The 20,103-nt window shown below is 67.2% G+C and overlaps 2 protein-coding genes and 1 long non-coding RNA gene across 10 annotated transcripts; 1 reads left to right on the forward strand and 2 right to left on the reverse strand.

The window, feature by feature from the left end:
- The first annotated feature begins 1,630 nt into the window (after positions 1 to 1,630).
- Positions 1,631 to 11,992, forward strand: PKP3 (plakophilin 3). 5 transcript variants are annotated; one of them, XM_041774288.1, is made up of 14 exons: positions 1,631 to 2,930; positions 4,339 to 4,534; positions 6,121 to 6,197; positions 6,311 to 6,930; positions 7,010 to 7,133; positions 8,658 to 8,862; positions 9,143 to 9,317; positions 9,708 to 9,825; positions 9,897 to 10,067; positions 10,149 to 10,334; positions 10,588 to 10,741; positions 10,948 to 11,140; positions 11,209 to 11,296; positions 11,568 to 11,992. In XM_041774288.1, the coding sequence occupies exons 1-14, from the start codon at positions 2,850 to 2,852 to the stop codon at positions 11,601 to 11,603; spliced, it is 2,424 nt and encodes an 807-aa protein (XP_041630222.1). In that variant the 5' UTR covers positions 1,631 to 2,849; the 3' UTR covers positions 11,604 to 11,992. The 5 variants fall into 5 exon arrangements, with proteins under 5 accessions (XP_041630222.1, XP_041630221.1, XP_041630218.1 ...); XM_041774287.1 differs by having other exon boundaries at positions 1,631 to 4,534; XM_041774284.1 differs by having other exon boundaries at positions 1,631 to 4,534; positions 7,010 to 8,862.
- On the reverse strand, positions 9,937 to 11,675 carry LOC121501810. Its single transcript, XR_005990693.1, has 4 exons — positions 11,258 to 11,675; positions 10,968 to 11,116; positions 10,175 to 10,707; positions 9,937 to 10,078 (listed from the first exon to the last, which is right to left on the reverse strand). It is a non-coding gene; the product is annotated as an uncharacterized LOC121501810 (long non-coding RNA).
- Positions 11,993 to 12,711: 719 nt separating the features above from the next.
- Positions 12,712 to 19,477, reverse strand: SIGIRR (single Ig and TIR domain containing). 4 transcript variants are annotated; one of them, XM_041774298.1, is made up of 10 exons: positions 17,688 to 19,477; positions 16,372 to 16,535; positions 15,257 to 15,458; positions 14,717 to 14,850; positions 14,458 to 14,598; positions 14,203 to 14,346; positions 13,945 to 14,047; positions 13,718 to 13,880; positions 13,322 to 13,511; positions 12,712 to 13,035 (listed from the first exon to the last, which is right to left on the reverse strand). In XM_041774298.1, exons 2-10 carry the CDS (start codon positions 16,376 to 16,378, stop codon positions 12,872 to 12,874), a joined length of 1,248 nt encoding a protein of 415 aa, XP_041630232.1. In that variant the 5' UTR covers positions 16,379 to 16,535; positions 17,688 to 19,477; the 3' UTR covers positions 12,712 to 12,871. The 4 variants fall into 4 exon arrangements, with proteins under 4 accessions (XP_041630232.1, XP_041630233.1, XP_041630231.1 ...); XM_041774299.1 differs by having other exon boundaries at positions 15,257 to 15,455; positions 16,372 to 16,538; XM_041774297.1 differs by having other exon boundaries at positions 16,372 to 16,538.
- Positions 19,478 to 20,103: the final 626 nt, after the last annotated feature.

Here is a 20,103-nt window from a genome sequence, read left to right on the forward strand (position 1 = left end):
AGCATCAAGACACCGATCCCTTCGCACGCCTGCTAAACAGCCCAGATCTGGGACATGACGTCACACGCTGACGACACACAGAGCAGCGGCAGGCATGCAGGGTGCACAGCCGCTTGGGAAGACGCTTGCCGGCTTCTCGCAGAACCAAACCACTTCTTCCCGGAATCCAGCACTCATGCTCCTGGATAGTCACCCCGATGAGGTGAAAACTTGTGTCCGCACAAAACCTGCGCACGGAGGGTCAAGGCAGCTTTGCTCATAATTGCCCCAAACTGGAAGCAGCCGGCGTGCCCTTCAGCCGGCGATGGTAACCTGCGGTTCTGTGCAGACCACAGAATGGTATTCGGCACCCAGAGCAGAACACACACACACACACACACACACACACACACACACACATGCACACCCCTAAATGCTTATCGCCAAGTGAAAGAAGCCACTCTGAAGAGGTTGCGTGCTGTGTGGCTCCGTCCGGGGACGTTCTCGTAAAGGCAAACCTACAAGACCAGACAAAGGCCAGTGGGAACCAGGGGTTGGGCCAGACTGGGGGTGGAGAGGCAGGCGGAGGGCTTCAGGGCAGGGAAGCTGCTCCGTGCCATACTCTGGCGCATCCGTGTCACCACCTGTGAGCCCAGGCCCACGGCGTGCAGCCCCACCCCCAGCCTGAAGCACACCATGGGCGTGGTGGGGCCCGTGGGGCTGTGCAGGCTCAGCTGAGCAACCCGCCAGCAGGGGGCGGGGGCAGGGGCAGGGGCAGGGGGCAGGGTAGGGGCTGGGGCAGGGTCAGGCACAGGGGCAGGGGGCAGGGGGCGGTGGAGGGGAAGTCTCGGCACCTGCCTCTTGGTTTTGCTGTAGACCTAAAACTGCTCTGAAAATTAAGTCTGCTTTAAAAATCAACATTAAGGGACTCCCGGGGGGCTCAGCGGTGGAGCATCCGCCTTCGGCCCAGGGTGTGGCCCTGGGGTCCCAGGATCCAGTCCCACATCAGGCTCCCTGCAGGGAGCCTGCTTCTCCCTCTGCCTGTGTCTCTGAGTCTCTCTGCGTCTCTCAGAATAAATAAAATCTTTAAAAAATAATAAAAAAATAATCAACAATACAAACAAAGGAAATCAAACTCTGACAACACTCAGAGGGCGAATGGAAGAGAAAAAGGGAACCGTTACAGGAATAAAGGCCACCTTAGGAATTTCAGAAGCTAAGAGCAGCCGCCACTAAAAGCCCAGCGAGGAAGCCGAGTCGTAGGAAATGGAGGAAATGGAACGGGGAGGACGGCGCTGCCCGCGGTTCCTGGGAAGACAGGACATGGGACAAGACAAGAGACGCGGGTGAAGGGTTGAGCAGGGGGAGACCCTCCCGGAGCAGACACAGGCCACCATCTGGCACTCGGGTGCCCACCCGCCGAGCACCGGCGCACCGAGTCGGGGGCAGTGGGGTGACCGCGGGGGTCAGGTCAACGCCCTGGTCACACCGCCTTCCCCTGCGGCACCCAGTGCGCACAGGTCCTGGAGCAGGTGGGCGGCCCGTGGGGGTGCACGCAAGGTGCCGGGGCTGCGGGGCACCTGTGCACTCAGCCCAGGCGCAGGAAGGAGGTGGGGCACGGCAGGTGCCAGGTCCCAAGAGTGCCACGCAGGATCCCCGGGGGCTGGGCGTGGAGGCCACTGGGCCACAGGCTCGGGCAGTGGTGCCACGGCGGGTCCAGGAAGGACCGTGGAGGAGTCCAGGCTGTGGGAGGCTGGGAGGTGCGGGCGGGACGCGGCCAGAGGAGGTGGGCGGGTGCCGGGGGGCCCTCCGTGGGCCTGCCCCCCTCACAGCCACCTGCCTGCCCCACCCCCCGGACTGTAACGTCTTGGAGCTTTCCCGTCTCCTGCTCCTTAGGCCCTAGCGCCCAGCTCCCGGCCCCTGAGGCCAGCTGAGGGGTCCTCCCTCCAGTCCAGGTCTTCGTCCCTCGCCCACCTTCAGAGACCTTTCTGGGAGCAGGGTCCCCAGGGGCAGGCAGGCAGGCGGCCTCCCAGGACTCAGGTCCCCCGGCCCAGGTGGGTGGAGGAGTGCGAAGTCCCCGCCCCCCCACGCTGTCGCTGCTGACCCAGGTAGGAGCCCATCTCGGCCCCGGCCCTGCCACACAGACGGCTCCACTCTCTGCCTTCTTCCTTCCCTGGTGGATCTTCCCTTGGTCACAGGCCCACCTCCTCCAGGAAGCCCTCCTCAAGCCTAAGCGTGAATTCTCCTGCACCCCCTCCCCAAGCACTGGCTCCAGGAAAAGAGGGCTCTGGGGTGGACAGAAGGCGGGCAGCCGGGGCCACGGGGCTCCCAGCCTGGGGCTGAGTGGTGGTAGCGGGTCCAGGCCAGGACCAGAGCTCCCGCCCTGCAGGGGTCAGAGGGAATGCACCTAAGACCCCAGGATTTCAGAAATAGGGAGCTGCAGAGGTAAGAGGTCAGGGAGGCCCCGCTCAGCTTTGGGGCAGGGAAGGCCCCCCTGGCCATGCCCCCCCCCCCGGCCGGGCCCTCCATCCTCTGTGGCTCCGGCCTGCCACCCGGGGCCGCCCCGCAAGCCCTTTGAGACCCCACCCGCAGCCTGGAAGCTGCCAGGCTTGGCCTCTGCGGGGTGCCAGTGGGCCTGGGGAGCCCCCAGATGCAGGGCGGGCCCCAGCCCCGTGCCAGGCGTGTGCCTCGAGGTGCACTCGGCGCCGCACAAACTTGTCTCCCAGGATTTTTCCACACAAAACACGTCTCCCAGGAAAGCAACCGGTCTGATGAGCTGGGCGTGCAGGCGTTCCCACCCCGCCCTCCAGGGCCCCCACAGGACCGTCCTGCAGTGAGAGGCCGCCCCTGTCGGATGTGCCAGGCCTGGGATGGAGCCCGGGACCCCTTGGCCCGCAGCCGTGGCCTCCGGGACGAGCCACGGGGCCAGCAGCATCCAGACCACCGGCACGGTAGGTCTCCCACCTGCGCACCACACCCCGCCCCGGCCCAGCAGCCCCACCCCCAGCCTCACCTCAGCCTTCTTGGGGACCCTCCCCTCCATCCTAACCCACTTGGCCCTTCCTCTCCAGCTCTGGCCACTCCTAGGACCCCCAAGCACCATTCCCACCGGGGACCACATCCCCTGAAAAGGCCCATCCCGGATTAAGGCAAATGTCAGGGCCCAGAGTAAGGGCCTCCCACGGAGAGAGTGGGCCCCACAGGGACTTCTCGGGGGGCCCAGGAGGTCCTGAGGTCACCCACCCCCACCCTGCCACCCCTCCAGCACTGGGCGGCTCAGCCCCCGCCCCCCTCATGCACCAGGGCCCCATGCTGGGCTCAGTCCAGGCCTACCCAGGACGCCCGGCAGGTGCTGGTCCAGCTGGGTGGGAGCACGCAGGGAAACCTGGGGGCAAGCCCCGCCAAGCCTGGCCCCGCTCCCCACCCCCGGGGCCGACCCCTCACCCCTCTCTGGCAGGCCCCTGGGTTCTTCCTCCCCCGACACACACCCCAGCTCCTGCACCCTCAGACCGGGCGGGAGGCCCCTCTGAGTCAGTGCCCCGCAGCAGTCCTGTGGAGCTGAGCCCCGACTCGAGCTGAGCCCTGACTCATGTGTAGGGAATGGCCTTGTGCTGCATGGCCGGGGCGGGGGGGGTGGGGGGTGCCAGAGAGGGGGCGGGCAGGAGCCGGGAGGGTGCCAGAGAGGGCCGAGCCAGCGCTTTGGAGGCCTCTGCAGAAGCTGGGGGTCGGGCCAACTGCTGGAGTCCACAGGCCGGAGACCTGGAGGGTCATGAGCCCGGGGCTGTGCCAACCTAACCGTGTGCTTCTGGGGTCTCTTGGGCACGGGGTGAAAGTCCACAGGGCCCTCCTCTACCCCAAAACTCCACCCAACCCTCACCCTGAGCGCCACCCCGGGACCCTTGTGCCCCTGATGCCGACCCCTGCCTCGCTCAGGACTGGCCCCAGACCCCCTCCCCTCCGGACTCCCGGAGGTGCCAGAGGCTCCCCAGGGGCCTGGCCTGGGCCTTCCCAGGATCGGGAGGGCACCTGCCCCAAGGGCCTGGACCCCTGTGGCTCTGTCCCGGGATGTGCGGAAGGAATGGGAGGGAGGACGGCGACGTGGGCCTGTTCTTCCGCCCAAATTCCACCTTAAGCAAGCGGTGGCCCCTCCCTCTCACCTGGCCCAGGTGTCCCCGCCCCCGCCGCACCGGGGCTGGGCCGCGTCTGTCTCCAGCAGCTCTGGGCGAGGCCAGTGGGGAGGGGACTCGGACGTGCCGGGTTGTGAAGACGCTTCGGGCCCAGGAGGCCCCGGCGGCCTCGCGGACCCAGGGCACACCTGCCGCCATGCAGGACGGTAATTTCCTGCTGTCGGCCCTGCAGCCCGAGGCCGGCGTGTGCTCCCTGGCGCTGCCCTCCGACCTGCAGCTGGACCGGCGCGGCGCCCCGGGGCCCGAGGCTGAGCGGCTGCGCGCCGCCCGCGTCCAGGAGCAGGTCCGGGCCCGCCTCCTGCAGCTGGGCCAGCAGGGCCGCCACAACGGGGCCGCGGAGCCCGAGGGGGCCCCTGAGGCGCCCAGAGGTAAGCGGACGCCCGGGGTGGGCACCGGGTGGTGGGCACGGCCGCGAGGGGCCGTGGCGGGTGTGGTGGCGCGAGGGCCAGAGGCCACGGGGCTGGCGCCGGGGCTCAGCGCCCTGACTCACCGAGGCCTCGCCCTGAGTCACCGCCCCGCCCCACCGGGTGTGGGAGCAGCCCTGGGCGCGGCCTCCCAGCAGCGGGGACCCCGGGCACCCCCGGCAGGCTTGCCCGGAGCGCCGCCGGTACATGGCAGGCCCGCCAGGCCTCGCTGCCAGCCAACCCAGGACATACGCATCCGGGCCGCGTAGCACGGCTCTCACACGGCCTCAGACGCGCGACACACGTCCGTCTGCGGGGACGCAGACACCCCGACACCCAGACTCGGGAAGCACACAGACCCGGAAGGGGGCGGGTCCGGGACACCTGGACCAGGGACACCTGGACATGACCCAGATGCTCTTGATGGGAACGCAGGAGGGGGTGCCCCTCAGTGCCAGGCAGGCCGCGTGGGTGCGCAGGGGTGGGCGGACGCGCGTTAAGGGGCCTCCCACATGGCGTGCGGGCAGCTGTTCTGGAGACACCGTCTCTACCTTTGCCAAACTGCAGCGACAGTGACCGAGGGTAGACGGTGAGACTCACGTCCCAGGAGGTCGGGAGCCCGGCCCCGTGCTCCGTGCTTTTCCCACAACCTCTGGAGGGTCCCTTCCCGCACAGCGTCGGGGTGCTGGCCAGCTGGGGGCAGGGTCACCCGAGCAGCCCGGGTTCCCGGGCCCCCCCCACCCCGGCCTGGGCCCCAGCCTTCTGTCGGCTAAGTAGTCAGGTGCCCAGGGGTCATAGGGTGGAGGAGGGAGCAGGGAGGGGTTAATTACCACCCTGGCTACCCTACCAATTAGGGGGGGGAGTATAATTTGGGGGTGGGAGTAAGATCCCCCCAGGCTGAAGCTCACCAGCCTCAAAGGGTTAATAGCCCCTGCCCAGAAGCCTCATTAACCTGGGCGGGTCTGGGGAGCGCACTGGGAGGGGAGCCCCCCCAGGCCGGCTCCACAGCCTGAGGCCCTCCAGGAGGTCACCCCGCATGGCAGGGGGAGGCGCGACCCCAGCAGGGACCCTACGGGGCGGATCTACCCTCTGTCCAGAGACCCTGGAGCCCACCCACCCCCCGCGCTGTGTCCGCCTGATTTTCTACCTGTCCACCGGCCGTCTCTCCTCCCTGTCACCCCTCACCCCCCTCCCCCACCGCCCACCCCGTCTGTCTGTCCACTCACCACAGTCGGGCTGGCGCCAGCACCCCCAGCTTCCAAGCGGCTGGAGGGGCGGGCATGGCTCCTCCAGGTGGGAGAGAGACACTCCTGTGTGTCCGCAGCCCAGGCCGGGCGCGCAGGAGGTCAGCGTGGCTTCCTGGAGGTGGGGGCCGGGCATGCACGCTGGCCAGGCCCAGAGAGCTGACGCTGTCCCTGGCACACTTCCCGGGCGACCGGGCAGCCGGGGGGGGGTCCAGCTGGTCGGGAGGGGGCTCCGGAGAGGTCCGGCCAGGGCTGAGGCTGGAGGAGGCCGTCCGGCTCAGCCCCAACACGCAGTCCCATCGGCAGGCCCGGCCCGCGGTCACTACCACACCCTGCAGGCTGGCTTCAGCTCCCGCTCCCAGGGCCTCGGAGGGGACCCCTCGGTGAGTGACGCTCTCTCCATCCTCAGGGGTCTCTGGGGGATGAGGGCGGCTCCAGGGTCGGGCGGGAGCGGGGCGCCCGGTCGCCCCCTCACTGCCGCCCCCCCCCCCCCCAGACCTTCCGGCCCATCGCCAAGCCTGCCTACAGCCCTGCCTCCTGGTCGTCCCGCTCGGCCGTGGATCTGAGCTGCAGCCGCAGGCTGAGCTCTGCCCACAACGGTGGCAGCACCCTCGGGGGTGCAGGGTACGGGGGCCCCCAGCCCGCGGCACCCGCCCGGCCCGTATCCTTCCACGAGCGCGCCGGGCCGGGTGGCCGGGCCGACTACGACACCCTGTCCCTGCGCTCGCTGCATCTGGGGGCCGCGGGCCTGGATGACCGCTACAGCGTCGTGTCCGAGCAGCTGGAGCCCCCGGCCGCCTCCGCCTACAGGGCCCTCGCCTACGAGCGCCAGGCCGCCTGTGGCCGCGTGCAAAGCCCCGACTGGCCGGACGCCAGCGAGGGGCCGCCCGGCCGCCCCATCCGCGCACCGGCCATGCGGACCCTGCAGCGGTTCCAGAGCAGCCACCGCAGCCGTGGCGCGGCCGGGGTGGCGCCGGGGGCGGCCCTGGAGCCCGTGGCCCGAGCGCCCTCCGTGCGCAGCCTCAGCCTGAGCCTGGCCGACTCCGGCCACCTGCCGGATGTGCGAGGACTGGACAGCTATGGCGGCCACCGCAGCCTGCAGAGGCTCAGCAGTGGGTGAGCGGGCCGGCTTGGGAGGGACCGTGCCCGGCCTGGCCCCCCGGGCCCCCGCTGACCCCCACCCCCGCCTCCCTAGATTTGATGACATCGACCTGCCCTCGGCGGTCAAGTACCTCATGGCCTCGGACCCCAACCTCCAGGTGTTGGGCGCAGCCTACATCCAACACAAGTGCTACAGTGATGCAGCGGCCAAGAAGCAGGTGACGGCCCCCTTGCCGACCCCTCCCTGCCTCCGTGCCAGGTCCCCCCCCCCCCCGGAGCACCTCTCACCCGCCCCCACGTGGACTGGGCACACACCGGGTGGGCTCCCCAGCAGACCGCGGGGAGGAGCATGTGACGTGCATACTCACAGCACCCCTGCTCACTCTGCACGTGTCCGTGTCCCTACACATACCTACACACCCCTGCACACCTCTGCACATGTCCGTGCCCCTGCACATGCCTGCACACGCTTGCACACCTCTGCATGTCTATGCCCCTGTACATGCCTGCACACCCCTGCATGTGCCTGTGCCCTTGCACACGCCTGTACACCTCTGCACATCCATGCCCCTGCACACATCTGTACACCTCTGCACGTGTCCGTGCCCCTGCACACGCCTGGACACCTCTGCACATGCCTGCACATGCCTATACATCTCTGCACACCTCTGCATGTGTCTGTGCGTCTGTACACCTCTGCACATGCCTGCACACCTCTGCATGTGTCTGTGCTACTGCACACGTCTGTACAACTCTGTACACGCCTGCACATGCTTATACACCTCTGCACGTGTCTGTGCCTTTGCACACATCTATACAACTCTGCACATGCCTGCACATGCCTTCTGCATGTCTGTGCTCTTGCACATGTCTGTATACCTCTGCACATGTCTGTGCCTTTGCACACATCTGTACATGCCTTCTGCATGTGTCTGTGCCCTTGCACACGCCTGCACACCCCTGCATGTGTCCATGCCCCTGCACATGCCTGCACACCCCTGCACACTTCTGCACGTGTCTGTGCCCTTGCACATGCCTGCACACCTCTGCATGTGTCTGTGCCCTTGCACACGTCTGTACACCTCTGCACACGCCTGTACACCTCTGCACATGCCAGCACATGCTTGTACACCTCTGTACATGTCCACCCCCTGCACACGTCCGTACACCTCTGCACACGCCTGCACATGCCTATATATCTCTGCACACCTCTGCACGTGTTTGTGCATCTGTACACCTCTGCACATGCCTGCACACCTCTGCACGTGCCCACCCCCCTGCACACGTCTGGACACCTCTGCACATGCCTGCACACCTCTGCATGTGTCTGTGCTCCTGCAAAGTCTGTACACCTCTGCACATGCCTGTACACTTCTGCACGTCTGTGCCCCTGCACACATCTGTACAACTCTGCACACGCCTGCACATGCTTGTACACTTCTGCACGTGTCTGTGCCTTTGCACACGTCTGTACACCTCTGCACATGCCTACACACGCCTTCTGCATGTGTCTGTGCCCTTGCATACATCTGTACACCTCTGCACACACCTGTCCACCTCTGCACATGTCTGTGCCCCTGCACACGCTTGCACATGTCAACACGCATCTGCAGAAGCTTGCACACACGTACACACCTGCGTCTGTCTCCATCACCAGCGCCACCCTCGTGTCCTCGTGTATGTCTACATACGCCCGTGCGACGTGCACACATGTGCTGACAGCCACGTGGCTGTGTGTGCAGGCCCGCAGCCTTCAGGCTGTGCCCCGGCTGGTGAAGCTCTTCAACCACGCCAACCAGGAGGTGCAGCGCCATGCCACAGGTGCCATGCGCAACCTCATCTATGACAACGCAGACAACAAGCTGGCCCTGGTGGAGGAGAACGGCATCTTTGAGCTGCTGCGGACGCTGCGCGAGCAGGATGATGAGCTGCGCAAGAACGTCACAGGTGGGCCTGCCCGCCCACGGCCCCGGGCCAGCGCCGCTGCCCCCTGCCTTTCTGCCCCGTCCTCTCTTTCTCGTCCCCACGCCCCCTCGGCCCCCGCTCCTCTTTGGCACATCCCTACCCCCGAGTGTTGTGCTCTCCGTGGTGTCACTACCGCACGACCTGCAGGTCCCCCATAGGCTTTCTAGAGGGGCTGTTGGGAGCGTTGGCCCCAGTCCCCCTGGAGGGGCCGGCGGGGCCCAGCAGGCTGTCGCTGACCACGGCCACGGCACCCCCGCCGCAGGCATCCTGTGGAATCTGTCCTCCAGCGACCATCTCAAGGACCGCCTGGCCCGGGACACCCTGGAGCAGCTCACGGACCTGGTTCTGAGCCCCCTCTCAGGGGCCGGGGGGCCACCCCTCATCCAACAGAACGCCTCTGAGGCCGAAATCTTCTATAATGCCACCGGGTTCCTCAGGTGGGCCGGGGAGGGGACGGTGAGCGGGTGCAGGCCGTGCTGGCAGCCAGGGGCAGAGGGCTGGGTGCCTGGAGCAGGGGCCCTCGGCTCTGAGGTCGGGATGGCCGGGCGGAGCTGTTGGGAGGCTGGCGAAACGAGGCACGGGTACCGACACAGGCGGGACGGGAAGCTGACAGTGGCTGGCGTGTCGGGCATCGAGGCTCTGGGGGCTGCGGGCTCATCTGACCCTATAACCCCACTCTGGACACTCGGACGGGCGACTGGGCAATGGGCACACAGAGGCACCAGGGCCAGCAGCGCCTGCTCAGGGGACGGAGGGGGCCTGGGGTGCAGGGGCGCAGCCCTTGGTTGGTTCCCGCTGGGGGGCCTCTGACCTGCCTCCGCCTGCAGGAACCTCAGCTCGGCTTCCCAGGCTACTCGCCAGAAGATGCGCGAGTGCCACGGGCTCGTGGATGCCCTGGTCACCTACATCAACCACGCCCTGGACGTGGGCAAGTGTGAGGACAAGGTGAGAGGCGGCCGCGGCCTCAGGGCCCGGGGGGCTCCCAGCCCACTCTCACCGGGGTCTGCCCTCTGCAGAGCGTGGAGAACGCCGTGTGCGTGCTGCGGAACCTGTCCTACCGCCTGTACGACGAGATGCCGCCCTCAGCCCTGCAGCGGCTGGAGGGCAGGGGCCGCAGGGACGCGGCAGGGGTGCCCCCTGGCGAGGTGGTGGGCTGCTTCACGCCTCAGAGCCGGCGGCTGCGAGAGGTGGGCACGGGCTGGGCCGTGGGGAGGGGGAGGGGAGTGAGGCCTGGGCCGGCCCAGCTGACCCTCCACACCTGCCCCCAGCTGCCCCTCACGGCCGACGCGCTCACCTTCGCTGAGGTGTCTAAGGACCCCAAGGGTCTCGAGTGGCTGTGGAGCCCCCAGATCGTGGGGCTGTACAACCGGCTGCTGCAGCGCTGCGAGCTCAACCCGCACACGACGGAGGCGGCCGCGGGGGCACTGCAGAACATCACGGCGGGCGACCGCAGGGTGAGGGGCGCCGAGCAGGGACGGCAGGGGGCCTCGGGGGTTGGCAGGAGCCGAGACACCAGCGGGAGGGACGGGACGTGCAGCCGGAGGGACGGGGCGGGGGGCAGCCCGCAGAGGCACGGCCAAGGATTCGGTACACGCGGGCCGTAGGCGCAGGCCGAGTCAGGTCACGCGGGGAGGCTCCGCGGGGGACCGAGGGACGGACAAGAGCCGGCCTGGCCGGCCGCCTTCACCACTGCCCTCGCACCCGCAGTGGGCAGGCGTGCTGAGCCGCCTGGCCCTGGAGCAGGAGCGCATCCTGAACCCGCTGCTCGACCGGGTTCGCACCGCCGACCACCACCAGCTGCGCTCGCTGACCGGCCTCATCCGAAACCTGTCCCGGAACGCCAGAAACAAGGACGAGATGTGTGAGTGGGGCCAGCGCACGATCTGCCCTCACCCTGCCCGCCCTGCCCTCACCCTGCCGGCTCACGGGCTCACGCCTGCACTTCCTGGGCTGGCCTCTGGGAAGTGGCGCGCTGGGGAAGCCGTGGGGGGTGGGGGGGACCAGAGCGCTAAGGTGGCCAGGAGTACAGGTGGAGGCTGGCTTCCCGACCTCCCGACCTCCCGGCAGCCACCAAGGTGGTGAGTCACCTGATTGAGAAGCTTCCTGGCAGCGTGGGCGAGAAGTGTCCCCCGGCCGACGTGCTGGTCAACATCATAGCTGTGCTGAACAACCTGGTGGTGGCCAGTCCCATCGCCGCCCGGGACTTGCTCTACTTTGACGGGCTCCGAAAGCTGGTCTTCATCAAGAAGAAGCGGGACAGGTGAGCCCCCCACCGTCCACACCTCCCTCGTGGCACCTGTCCCCTGCTGACTCCTCCCCCCTCGCCAGCCCCGACAGTGAGAAGTCCTCCCGAGCGGCCTCCAGCCTCCTCGCCAACCTGTGGCAGTACAGCAAGCTCCACCGGGACTTCCGGGCGGTATGTCCCAGCGATCCAGGGCAGGCAGGGCCACCGGTGTTGGACCTGGGAGCAGCACCTGGGTGCAGGACACTGGGGTGGGGAGGAGCTGAGCAGGAGGGGGTGGACACGGGAAGTCCTACGGAACATGCAGACTCAGGAAGTGGGCAACATGGGACACCAGAGACCCAGAGAGAGGGGTCCAGGCCCAGTGGACCAGGAAGGGTGGGGCCTGGGGAGAGCAGGGCCCGGCAGGCAGGCACCCTCACTCTGGGCCTCCTCTCCACTGCAGAAGGGCTATCGGAAGGAGGACTTCCTGGGCCCATAGCGAGGCCTTCCTGGAGGAGGAGGATGCAATGTAGCCCGGCTTACAGGAGACAGGCTCAGCTCCGCGCTGCTCGCTGGCCAGCCCAGCGGAGGAGGCTGACGGCCTGTGACCTCTTGCTGGAGCCCCGTGTGCAACTCTGAAGGGCCCAGGACTCCAGGGAGGGGCTGGGGGCTGGTTGTAGGGATTTGGCTTCTATAGGGCAGGGGGTAGGGCAGGGCTTGAGGCTGCTCTGGTGCGTGCGGTGGTGACCAGGTCACAGGGGCAGAGGTGGGAGCTGCCAGTGCTGGGAATAAAGGTGGCCATGAACACAGCCCTGCAGTTTTCTTCAGCGGGCCCGACCCAGGGACACAGCAGCGTCCCTGAGCACAACCAGGCCTGACCCTGGGGATACTCACCCCCTGAGCACCCCCAGAAGCTTCTCCAGGTCAGGATGCCCAGGACAAGGAGGAGAGAGCGTCCAGCGGGGAGAGCTGGCAAGAACGGAGGCAATGGGGCAGACAGCAGGGTGAGCCTTGATGCCAGCCGAGGCCCAGTCACAGCAGAGCTGGGGACTTTGTGCAGAGAGGGCCGACCGGTCCCTGCAGAGCCGCGAGCTCCCCAGGCTGCCCTGCCGCCCCGCTGCGCTGTACTCATGTGGCCCAGCACCTCCCTCCGCTCTGCCTCACTGGGGAGTCACACTGTCCAGCTGAGTCCCGGGATCCCATCTCGCCAAACCAGGCCATTTGGTGGAGAAGCTCCCACTCCTATTTTTACAAGCAGAGGCTTCTTCCTTAAAGCTCAGAGCCTGAAGACCAAGGGGCATGCCCACCACCACCCACCCCACCCCCGCCTCCCCGGGACGTGGCTGGATCAGAACGGGGCTGGGGCGCTCAGACCCCCAAGCAGACAGACCCAAAGAGGCTACTACAAGAGATGTCCTTGAGCTGGCTCAGGCTGGAGGATGGAAGTTAGGACTGCATGGACGGCCAGATTTGTGACCAAGGAGACACGGGCATGAGAGAGGGGAGGGGCCGAGGGCCACGGACAGCCTGAGACAGAAGCGAGGGGTGCCCCGCCCAGGGGCTGCATACCCTCTTCCTGCCCCGGAGAGGAGAGGCTGAGGCCCAGGCAGGATCTAAAAGGACTTTATTTTCTGGCACAAGGAGGCACAGTGGAGCAGCTCCCCTTCCCTGAGGGTCTCAGGGCTGGTGGTCCTGCTAAGAGGAGAGAAACCCCACCCAGCCCGCACCCAGCTGTCCTTGAGATCTTGCTGTTCCGGCCGGCGGGGGCTACACGTCCTCCTCAGACACCAGGCAGTAGAAGTCTGTGCGGGCGCTGTAGTTGCGGGAGCCAAGGTCCGAGACGTCCACCTCGCTGCCCCGGCCCTCTCCAAGCGAAACCCCACTTGCATGTGGTGGAGCTAATGGCTCCCCAAAGATAGGCCCTCGGACACCTGGGGAGAGGGGCCAGGCCTGAGGCTGCGCTGCCCACAGCCATGGGTCCCTCCCTGCTCGCCCTCCTGCATGGTGGTGTCTGAGGTCCTGGACGTTCCCAGGCCGGCCTTGGGCCCAAGCGCCTCCAGGACAGAGGGTGTGCTGGGGGGCCAGGCCCACCTCTGGGCTGCAGGGAGGAGTCCCCTCCACCTGGACCCCCCTCTGGGTTCCTCAGCCCTGCGGACCACCACGCCCCCAGTCCAGGCCAAGCTTCTCAGGGCCAGGGGTAGGGCCAGGTGAGCATACCCAAGTCCCCCTCCGGGTCAGGGTCCAGCTCCAGGTGCAGGGTCCGACCTGCTGGGAGGTGGCCTTGTACAATAAGCATGGGGTCCTTGTCATCCTGCAGCTGGGTCTGGGGGTCTCCCTCCGTTGCTCTGTACCGCACCTTCCGCGGGAGCGCCAGCTGTAGCTCTTTCCAAAAATCTGAAGAAGGCGCCTGGGGGCCAGGATGGAGCCGTTGGCTTGGCCACCCTGGCCTCAAAGAGCACCCCTGCAGGCACGTGCTCACCGGGCTCCAGGGACCTCAAAGGAAGCCTTTCCCCCGGGTGCAGGCCACAGAGCCCTCACCCACGGGGCCCGGGCCCACGGAGGAGCCCCTCTCCGGAGCCGAGTACCACCCATCCGTATTTCGGGGGACCCCACCCCTCTCCGCACCGCGGAGCCGGGCCTCCAGAGCAGGAGAGTAACCAGGTGGCGGTGCTGGCGCAGCAGGTGGAGCGCGGGGTGCACGGGGTCGCGCCTCTGGCCCTCGAAGGTGATGAAGATGGGTCTGCGCGTGAGCTCCAGCAGCCGGCACAGGCCCTCCCTGCAGGGGCGGGACCGTCAGGGGGGCGCGGCCGCGGGCCCACCCACCCCGGCGCGGGACCCACCGGAAGCTGTGGCTGCACCAGGCCCGGCCCAGGAAGGCTTCCGACAGCACCACGATGAGGCGCCGGCAGCGGCTCAGGTTCACCAGGAGGTCCGCGGAGGGCTCTGCGGGAACCGGACGTCGGCGGGGCCTGGATGGCGGCGGGGCCGAGGGGCGGGGCCTGGGAGCGGAGGGCGGGGCCCGGAGCGAGAGTGGGCGGGGCCTGGGTGGGGCGGGGCCGAGGGCGGGGCCTGTGAGCGGGGGGCGGGGCCCGCGGTACCCGCGCGCGGCAGGAGGTCGCGGTCGTCCAGGAAGAGCTTGTAGCCCCGACGCCGCTCGAGCTGCGGCTTCAGGATGAAGTTCACGAATTTCCGGTCCTCGGGGCTGTCGCTGTAGGAGACGTAGGCGTCGTAGAGCTTCCCGTCTGCGGATGGTGGCGGGTGAGCGCTCAGCCACCACCGGGTCCTCTGACCCCCCTCCAGCCTGCACGGAACCTGAGCCTAGGGCGGCGCATAGCCCACGTGGCCCCACGCACCGTTCACCTCCACCTCCCCGTAGGCGTCTTGGTACCAGAGCAGCACATTGAGTCGACACTTCACGTAGAGCAGGGCGGCCAGGAGCAGAGCCAGCAGGACCAGGAGTGAGGCCAGCACCGCAGCCACGTGGCCTGCTGGGCCTGGGGACAGAGCTAGAGCCTGAGTCACTGCCGCCCCCGCCCAGACTTCTCCAAGCCTCCGAGCTCCCGGTGGCCCCTAGGCTCCCCTTCTACCTCCCACCCAGTGTACCCCACTCACCAGCTCTCCAAAGAGTGAAGGGGGAGGAGCTGACATTCCGGATGGTGCAGGTAAAGGTCCCATAGTCCTCAGCATGGGTCAGGTTGACCCCCAGAACACTGGACACAAGCACCTCTGATAGGTTGTCCTTGACCCTGGGGAGATCAACCGCAACCCTGTCACCTGGGGCCTGAGAGCGTCAGTGGCTGCCCCTGGGTCCCACCTGTCCGACTGAACCCCAGAGGCTACAGATGTGGGCCCCCCGAGCAGTGGGTCCACGAGCTGAGAGACGTGGCCACAACCTGGTGGGGGCGGGTCTGTTTGGGTTTACCGACCCTGATCCCGGGTCTGGGTTTTGGGAGTGAATGCCTAATTCAGGCCATAGGATTGTGCTGGCACAAGGTGCACGTCCAAGGGGGCCACCTGTCCCTGCAGTCACTAACCCTTCATCTGTGCCAAGAGTGGCACTCTGCCCAGGTCCAGGTGGTTATAAAGCAGCATCTAGGTGGCCATGGGTATGACCAGGGTAGTCACCTGACCCTCGACAGTTCTGTCTCTTACCAGGAGTCTTCATGGAGGCTGTAGTGGCTCCCATTGCCCAGCGGCAGCCTGTCTTTCAGCCACTGGATGGAGGGCAGGGGACAGTGGGGCCCAGAGACCACCCAGGCTGTGCAGTTCAGAGCCACTACACTGCCAAGGGCGGGTCCCAGGGCCTGGTTTCCAGTCGGGGAGAGGAAGTCAGGGGCCCTGTCACAGACACCTACTGAGAGAGGACCCAGTGGTTAGCCCTGCCTGGGAGGCCGGGGTCCCGCCAACCACAGACAGCCTGTGGGCCAGGAAAAACACAAGATGCTCAGTGGTGTGTGTTGCTTGGTGGCCACATGATGTCCCTGCACAAGGCCCCCGGGGGACACGGCTTGGCACTCGGCAGGCCTCCCGCCAGCAGTGGCTGGGTCTGGGCTGCTCTGCCCACCGTCCAGGTGGCTGCTCTGTCCTCAGAGGGGACCCCAGAAGGCAGCAGCCAGAGTCATAGCTGAGCCGACCCACCAGTGGGGCCCACCTGGCTGCCCGTCCCCCAGGACATGAGCCCAGCTCCCACACGTTCTGTGTACATCTGCTGCCCACGGCTGCAGTGTCCACCCCGTGCGCGGCCAGGCTCCTCGCCCTGCCTGGAGGTGCTGTGCGTGGGGAGCAGTGGCAAGCATGAACTCTGGTGGTTTGGGGGCTCAGGCAATGAGTATGTCAGCACCTTCCTCCTGGGATGGGAGCGCGGGATTGCAGGGCCCGATACTCCTGGCCACCGGCAAGCTTTCTCCCTGAGACCTAAATTTTCTGATTTTTAAATCAGGGTAAAGAGTCCTGGTGACCATAAATCATCTCAGCGGCCCACATCTACCCACCTTGCCCCTGGGGCCCCCCCAGCAGCTCCCACTCCAATGTCCCTGGGCTTTACTGACCCCATGACCATGGTCTGGAGGCTCTGGGCAGGAGAGGCCTCTGGGCCTGTCCTAATCGTGGGGTCACGACCTCGGGCTATGTGGGAGGCGAGAGCATAAGCCTTTGTACCCTTGGCTGGAGGCCAGGCTGAGAGCCCAGGCAACCTGGCAGTGTGGAGCCAGCCTGAGGGACAGGAGGTAGGAGTGGGGCCCGTGCCTGTCCCTCTCTGACCCGTCTACCTGCCATGGTCTGGCCGGGGCCTCCTCGAGGCAGGCTGGGCACTGGTGCCACCCCCCGGTTCCACGGGGCTCCTTGGCTGAGCAGACTGGTCCCCCAGGGGGTGGGCAAGACTCACTCTCTGTCTTTGCGGCCGGTCAGTCAGGGCGCCAGGATGGGTCAGAGGCTGCTGCCATCCCAAAGGAGAAAGTTAAACAAGAACAACACGAGTTAACATGTAACTTTGCAGCAGCCGCCTCGTGGTTGCTGGTGACACCGGCACAGCGTCACTTGGGGCAGGTTACACGTGGCTGGAGTGGGCAAGGCCCGGGCGGCTGGGAGGGCCTCAGACTGAACCTCACGAGTTCCCAGGTCACCGCTACGGCCCAGGGACAGACCAGGGGTGCACAGCCCTGCACCGCTCATGAGGCTGGAGGTGGCCACTATGGGAGGTTCCCACTATGCCCTGGGACAGGGACGCTGCATACCAGGAGGGCCGCTGGGCAGGCCCTGAGGGTCAGGGGTCACATGAAGCTTGCCCACCAGCAGTAGGTGGTGTAGGTGTGGGCTGCCGGACTCTGAGCCACAGTCCCACTGGAGCGGTTTGTCCCGTGTGCACGTGCGTGTGCGACACAGCATCGCCCGAGGCTGAGCCGGGCTGTGGTCAGCAGCAGGAGCGGGAAGCAGGGGGCCTGCTGGCCTGAGTCTGCGCAGGCCTCAAGCGGCCCGCCTCTGCGGGCTCCCACAGCGGCGTCCCCCTACCCGTCTGTCATTTCCCAAACCAAAGACTTCCGTCCACTTTGTGGGTGGCCACAGGTGGCCCTTCCACGTCTTCAAGATGAGAAGAGCCTTTACCCCTGGAAAGGCAGCCTCGGGCCTTCCTGGAGGTTAAGGCCAAACTACACAAGCAGGGACAGGTGTCCTCGCCCTGCATACCCCCCTGCACACCGTCCCCTGTGTAGCCTGTTTTGCACACCCCATGCACACACAGCCCTCTCCGTGCACACACCTGCCTTAAATTCCTGTCTCAGTCTGTGTGCCGACATGCACACTCCCCCCACCTCCGGCACTCTCTTGGCCTCATGCACACTTGCAACAGCTCCCCCAGGGTGCAGAGCCCAGCACCTGCACAAAACCTGCACCTCACACCTACCCTAGCTGCCGGTGAGAACGGACAGCCTCCTGTCGCCCCTGCTCTTAGAGACACACACACATGTGCCCACACATGCTCCAGGCCTCCCCTCAGCCAAGCCTGACTCTGAGGACCGGCCTCAGGCCACAACAGTGTCCACGATGAGGACAGGCTCACGCGGAGCCGCGTGGGAGTACACAAAGTCACCTGGTTCCGGCTCTTTCCTCCTGGGGGGAAATGTCGGTCATCGAGGTCTTTGACGAGTGTTTGGGAGCAAACTCTCTGCTCAGCTGGGCCCCCGGCCCGTTCCGCCGCACCACGGCCCCAGGACACATCGCCAAGCACCACGAGGACCTGTCTTTTGTTTGTGTGTGTGTGTGTGTGTGTGTGTTAATCAGAACTTTCCCTGTAGCTTCCTGGCTTTGCAGTCACATCCTCTCCTAGACCGAAACCCCACCCAGGCAGCCTCCCCCATCCCAGGCAGGCGGGCAGCTGGTGGTTCTCGCCCCGCCTGCCCGCCTGCATCACTTCTTCCTGTAACTCTGAGTCAGGCGGCTCCTTCCTCTGGGGCCCACCCCAAGCCACGCCCGCCCCATACTTCCCGAGGTCAAGCCCCGGGGGAGGGGGGGGCGGAGGGGCTTGCAGAGGGCCTGGCGTGATGCAGGGGTTTCTAAGGAGGCTGCCCATCAGGGCCATGCTGTGCACACACGAGGAGAGCGGGCTGGGCACTGTGGCCTGCTTCAGGGCACTGACTAGGATGTGACACTCGGAACAGCAGGGGCCTTCGGGCTGCTCCCTCGGGCCCAAGTAAGCCCCCAGTGTGCATCTGGCCTGTGACCTGCTGCGGGGAGGGGGGGTCCAGTGGAAATTCCTGCCACTAACCGGGCCTTGGGCAGAGAGAGCTCTTGGGCCCCCTCCCTATCCACTTCCCCCATAGAGTCCCCAAACACTGAGCAGCTAAAGGGAGGCTGTGATATCACATGGACCCTCCCTTCAGGGTGGGATGCAAGGACAGTCCCTCTCTTTTCCAGATTAGGGACAGAGAAAGTCCTGGACAGAGGCTCCTGGGCCCTGAGCCCAGGTTGGGGGCAGCTGGCATCTCCTCACACCACAGACTTCCCGGCCCAGACGGACTTGGGACTCGAGGCCCAGCAACAATGGCTGGTATCACTCCCCATAGAAATCGGGCGCTGGGCCCCTTCAGGCCACATCCCTGACCTCACCTACCCAGGCTCAGGGGCCTGCCAGTGGGCCATCTTCAGTATTGGCTTTCCCTGGTCCCAGCCCTGCTCTTCACCCCATGCCCCCCCACCCCCAGGCCCGCGAGACCCTTGGGTGATGGTGCATCCTGGGCTCGGAGCCCACGGAGCTGTAGGAAGTCCTGACTGCACCCTGGCCCCACTGAGCCTCGGTCTCCGGGATGTACCTGAGCCACGGTGCCAGCCCCTCCTGGAGGGAGCCCCGTGGGCCCGATGCCCAGGCTGTCTCCCACAGCAGCCAGCGACCTGCCTCCAGCACCCAGGCAGGCAGCGGAGGCCCCAGCAGCCTTGCGGCCACTCCAAGCCCCTGACGGCAGCCTCTGCTCTGTTTCTTTCTGCAGCTAGAGTCTGCCCTGACCCCTGACCCTGACCCCAGGCCCAAGCTCCAGGGTGGACACAACAAGTCCACGGGGCCTTGCACGGGCACAGGCCGCCCTTCGGAATCCTGGCTATCCCCCCCCCCCCCCCAGTTCCTAGAAAGCTCCAGCTCGGTGCGCAAGCGGCGGGCGGGAGGCTACCCCTGTCCCCCCCCCTTCTGATCTGCTGCTGAGCACCCAGAGCTTCGCGTGTCCGCTCCCCCCGCGCCCCGCTCGCTGCGCCCCCGCTGTGTCTCAAGGAAGGGGCTGCGCTGAGGCTGTGCCCGTGGCCACAACCAGCTCCCGTCCTCTCCACTGCCCGAGGGGGCCCACACGTCGTGGTGCCCCGCCCTCCAGGGGCAGCGGCAGGCGGGTCGCGGGCGGGCGCACGGGGCGGGGACGCGGCTGCGGGAGGGGCGCGCGCGGAGGCTGGGGCGCGCCCAGGGGACGGGCGGGGGCGCGGGGGGGGGACCCGGTGACAGGTGGCGGCGCGCGCGGTGGCGGGGGCGGGCCCAGGGGGCGGGGGGGCCGGTGACAGGTGGCGGCGCGCGCGGGTGGCGGGGGCGCGCAGGACGGAGGCTCCGCCCGGCCAGGCCCTCGGTGCGTCCCGGAGCCGCGGGGCCCTGGGCCCGGGGTCCGAGCTGCGGGCTGACGCCGGGCCCGCGCCTCGGCTCCCGCCCCTCGTCCTGGGGAAGGTCGCGGGGAAGCCCCTGCCCCCGCCGGGCGGAGGGGCAAAGCGGCCCTAGCGCCCCCCCCACCCGCCCCGCCGCCAGGCCCCAGGGGCCGCGACGGGGACACACTCAGGCTTCCGGGCGACGAGGGCGGCCGACCCGGCTCCGAGCCACTTCCTGCGGGACCCGCCCGGCGCGGCCCTGGGCCCTTCGGGGCAAGCTCCCGTCCCCGCCCCGCAAGCTGCAAGCGTAGCCCCGGCTCCCGGGAGCCAGCGACCTCCACCCCCCGTGGGCCTGGGCCACTCACCTGCTGCCGGGACCTGGGGCTCGCGCGAGC

The sequence above is a fragment of the Vulpes lagopus genome, chromosome 11 (assembly GCF_018345385.1).
Source record: "Vulpes lagopus strain Blue_001 chromosome 11, ASM1834538v1, whole genome shotgun sequence".
In the NCBI taxonomy this organism is placed as follows: Eukaryota; Metazoa; Chordata; class Mammalia; order Carnivora; family Canidae; genus Vulpes; species Vulpes lagopus.

What these genes read in the sequence shown, in the direction of transcription:
- PKP3 (XM_041774283.1), top strand. Translation starts at nt 5,607, where the DNA reads ATGGCAGGGGGAGGCGCGACCCCAGCAGGGACCCTACGGGGCGGATCT. An exon ending in TGGGCAAGTGTGAGGACAAG is followed by an intron (nt 9,826 to 9,896) that starts GTGAGAGGCGGC and finishes TGCCCTCTGCAG; the next exon opens with AGCGTGGAGAACGCCGTGTG. An exon ending in CAGAAACAAGGACGAGATGT is followed by an intron (nt 10,742 to 10,947) that starts GTGAGTGGGGCC and finishes ACCTCCCGGCAG; the next exon opens with CCACCAAGGTGGTGAGTCAC.
- SIGIRR (XM_041774298.1), bottom strand. An exon ending in CGACCTCCTGCCGCGCGCGG is followed by an intron (nt 14,048 to 14,202) that starts GTACCGCGGGCC and finishes CGGTTCCCGCAG; the next exon opens with AGCCCTCCGCGGACCTCCTG. An exon ending in TGGTGCAGCCACAGCTTCCG is followed by an intron (nt 13,881 to 13,944) that starts GTGGGTCCCGCG and finishes CCGCCCCTGCAG; the next exon opens with GGAGGGCCTGTGCCGGCTGC.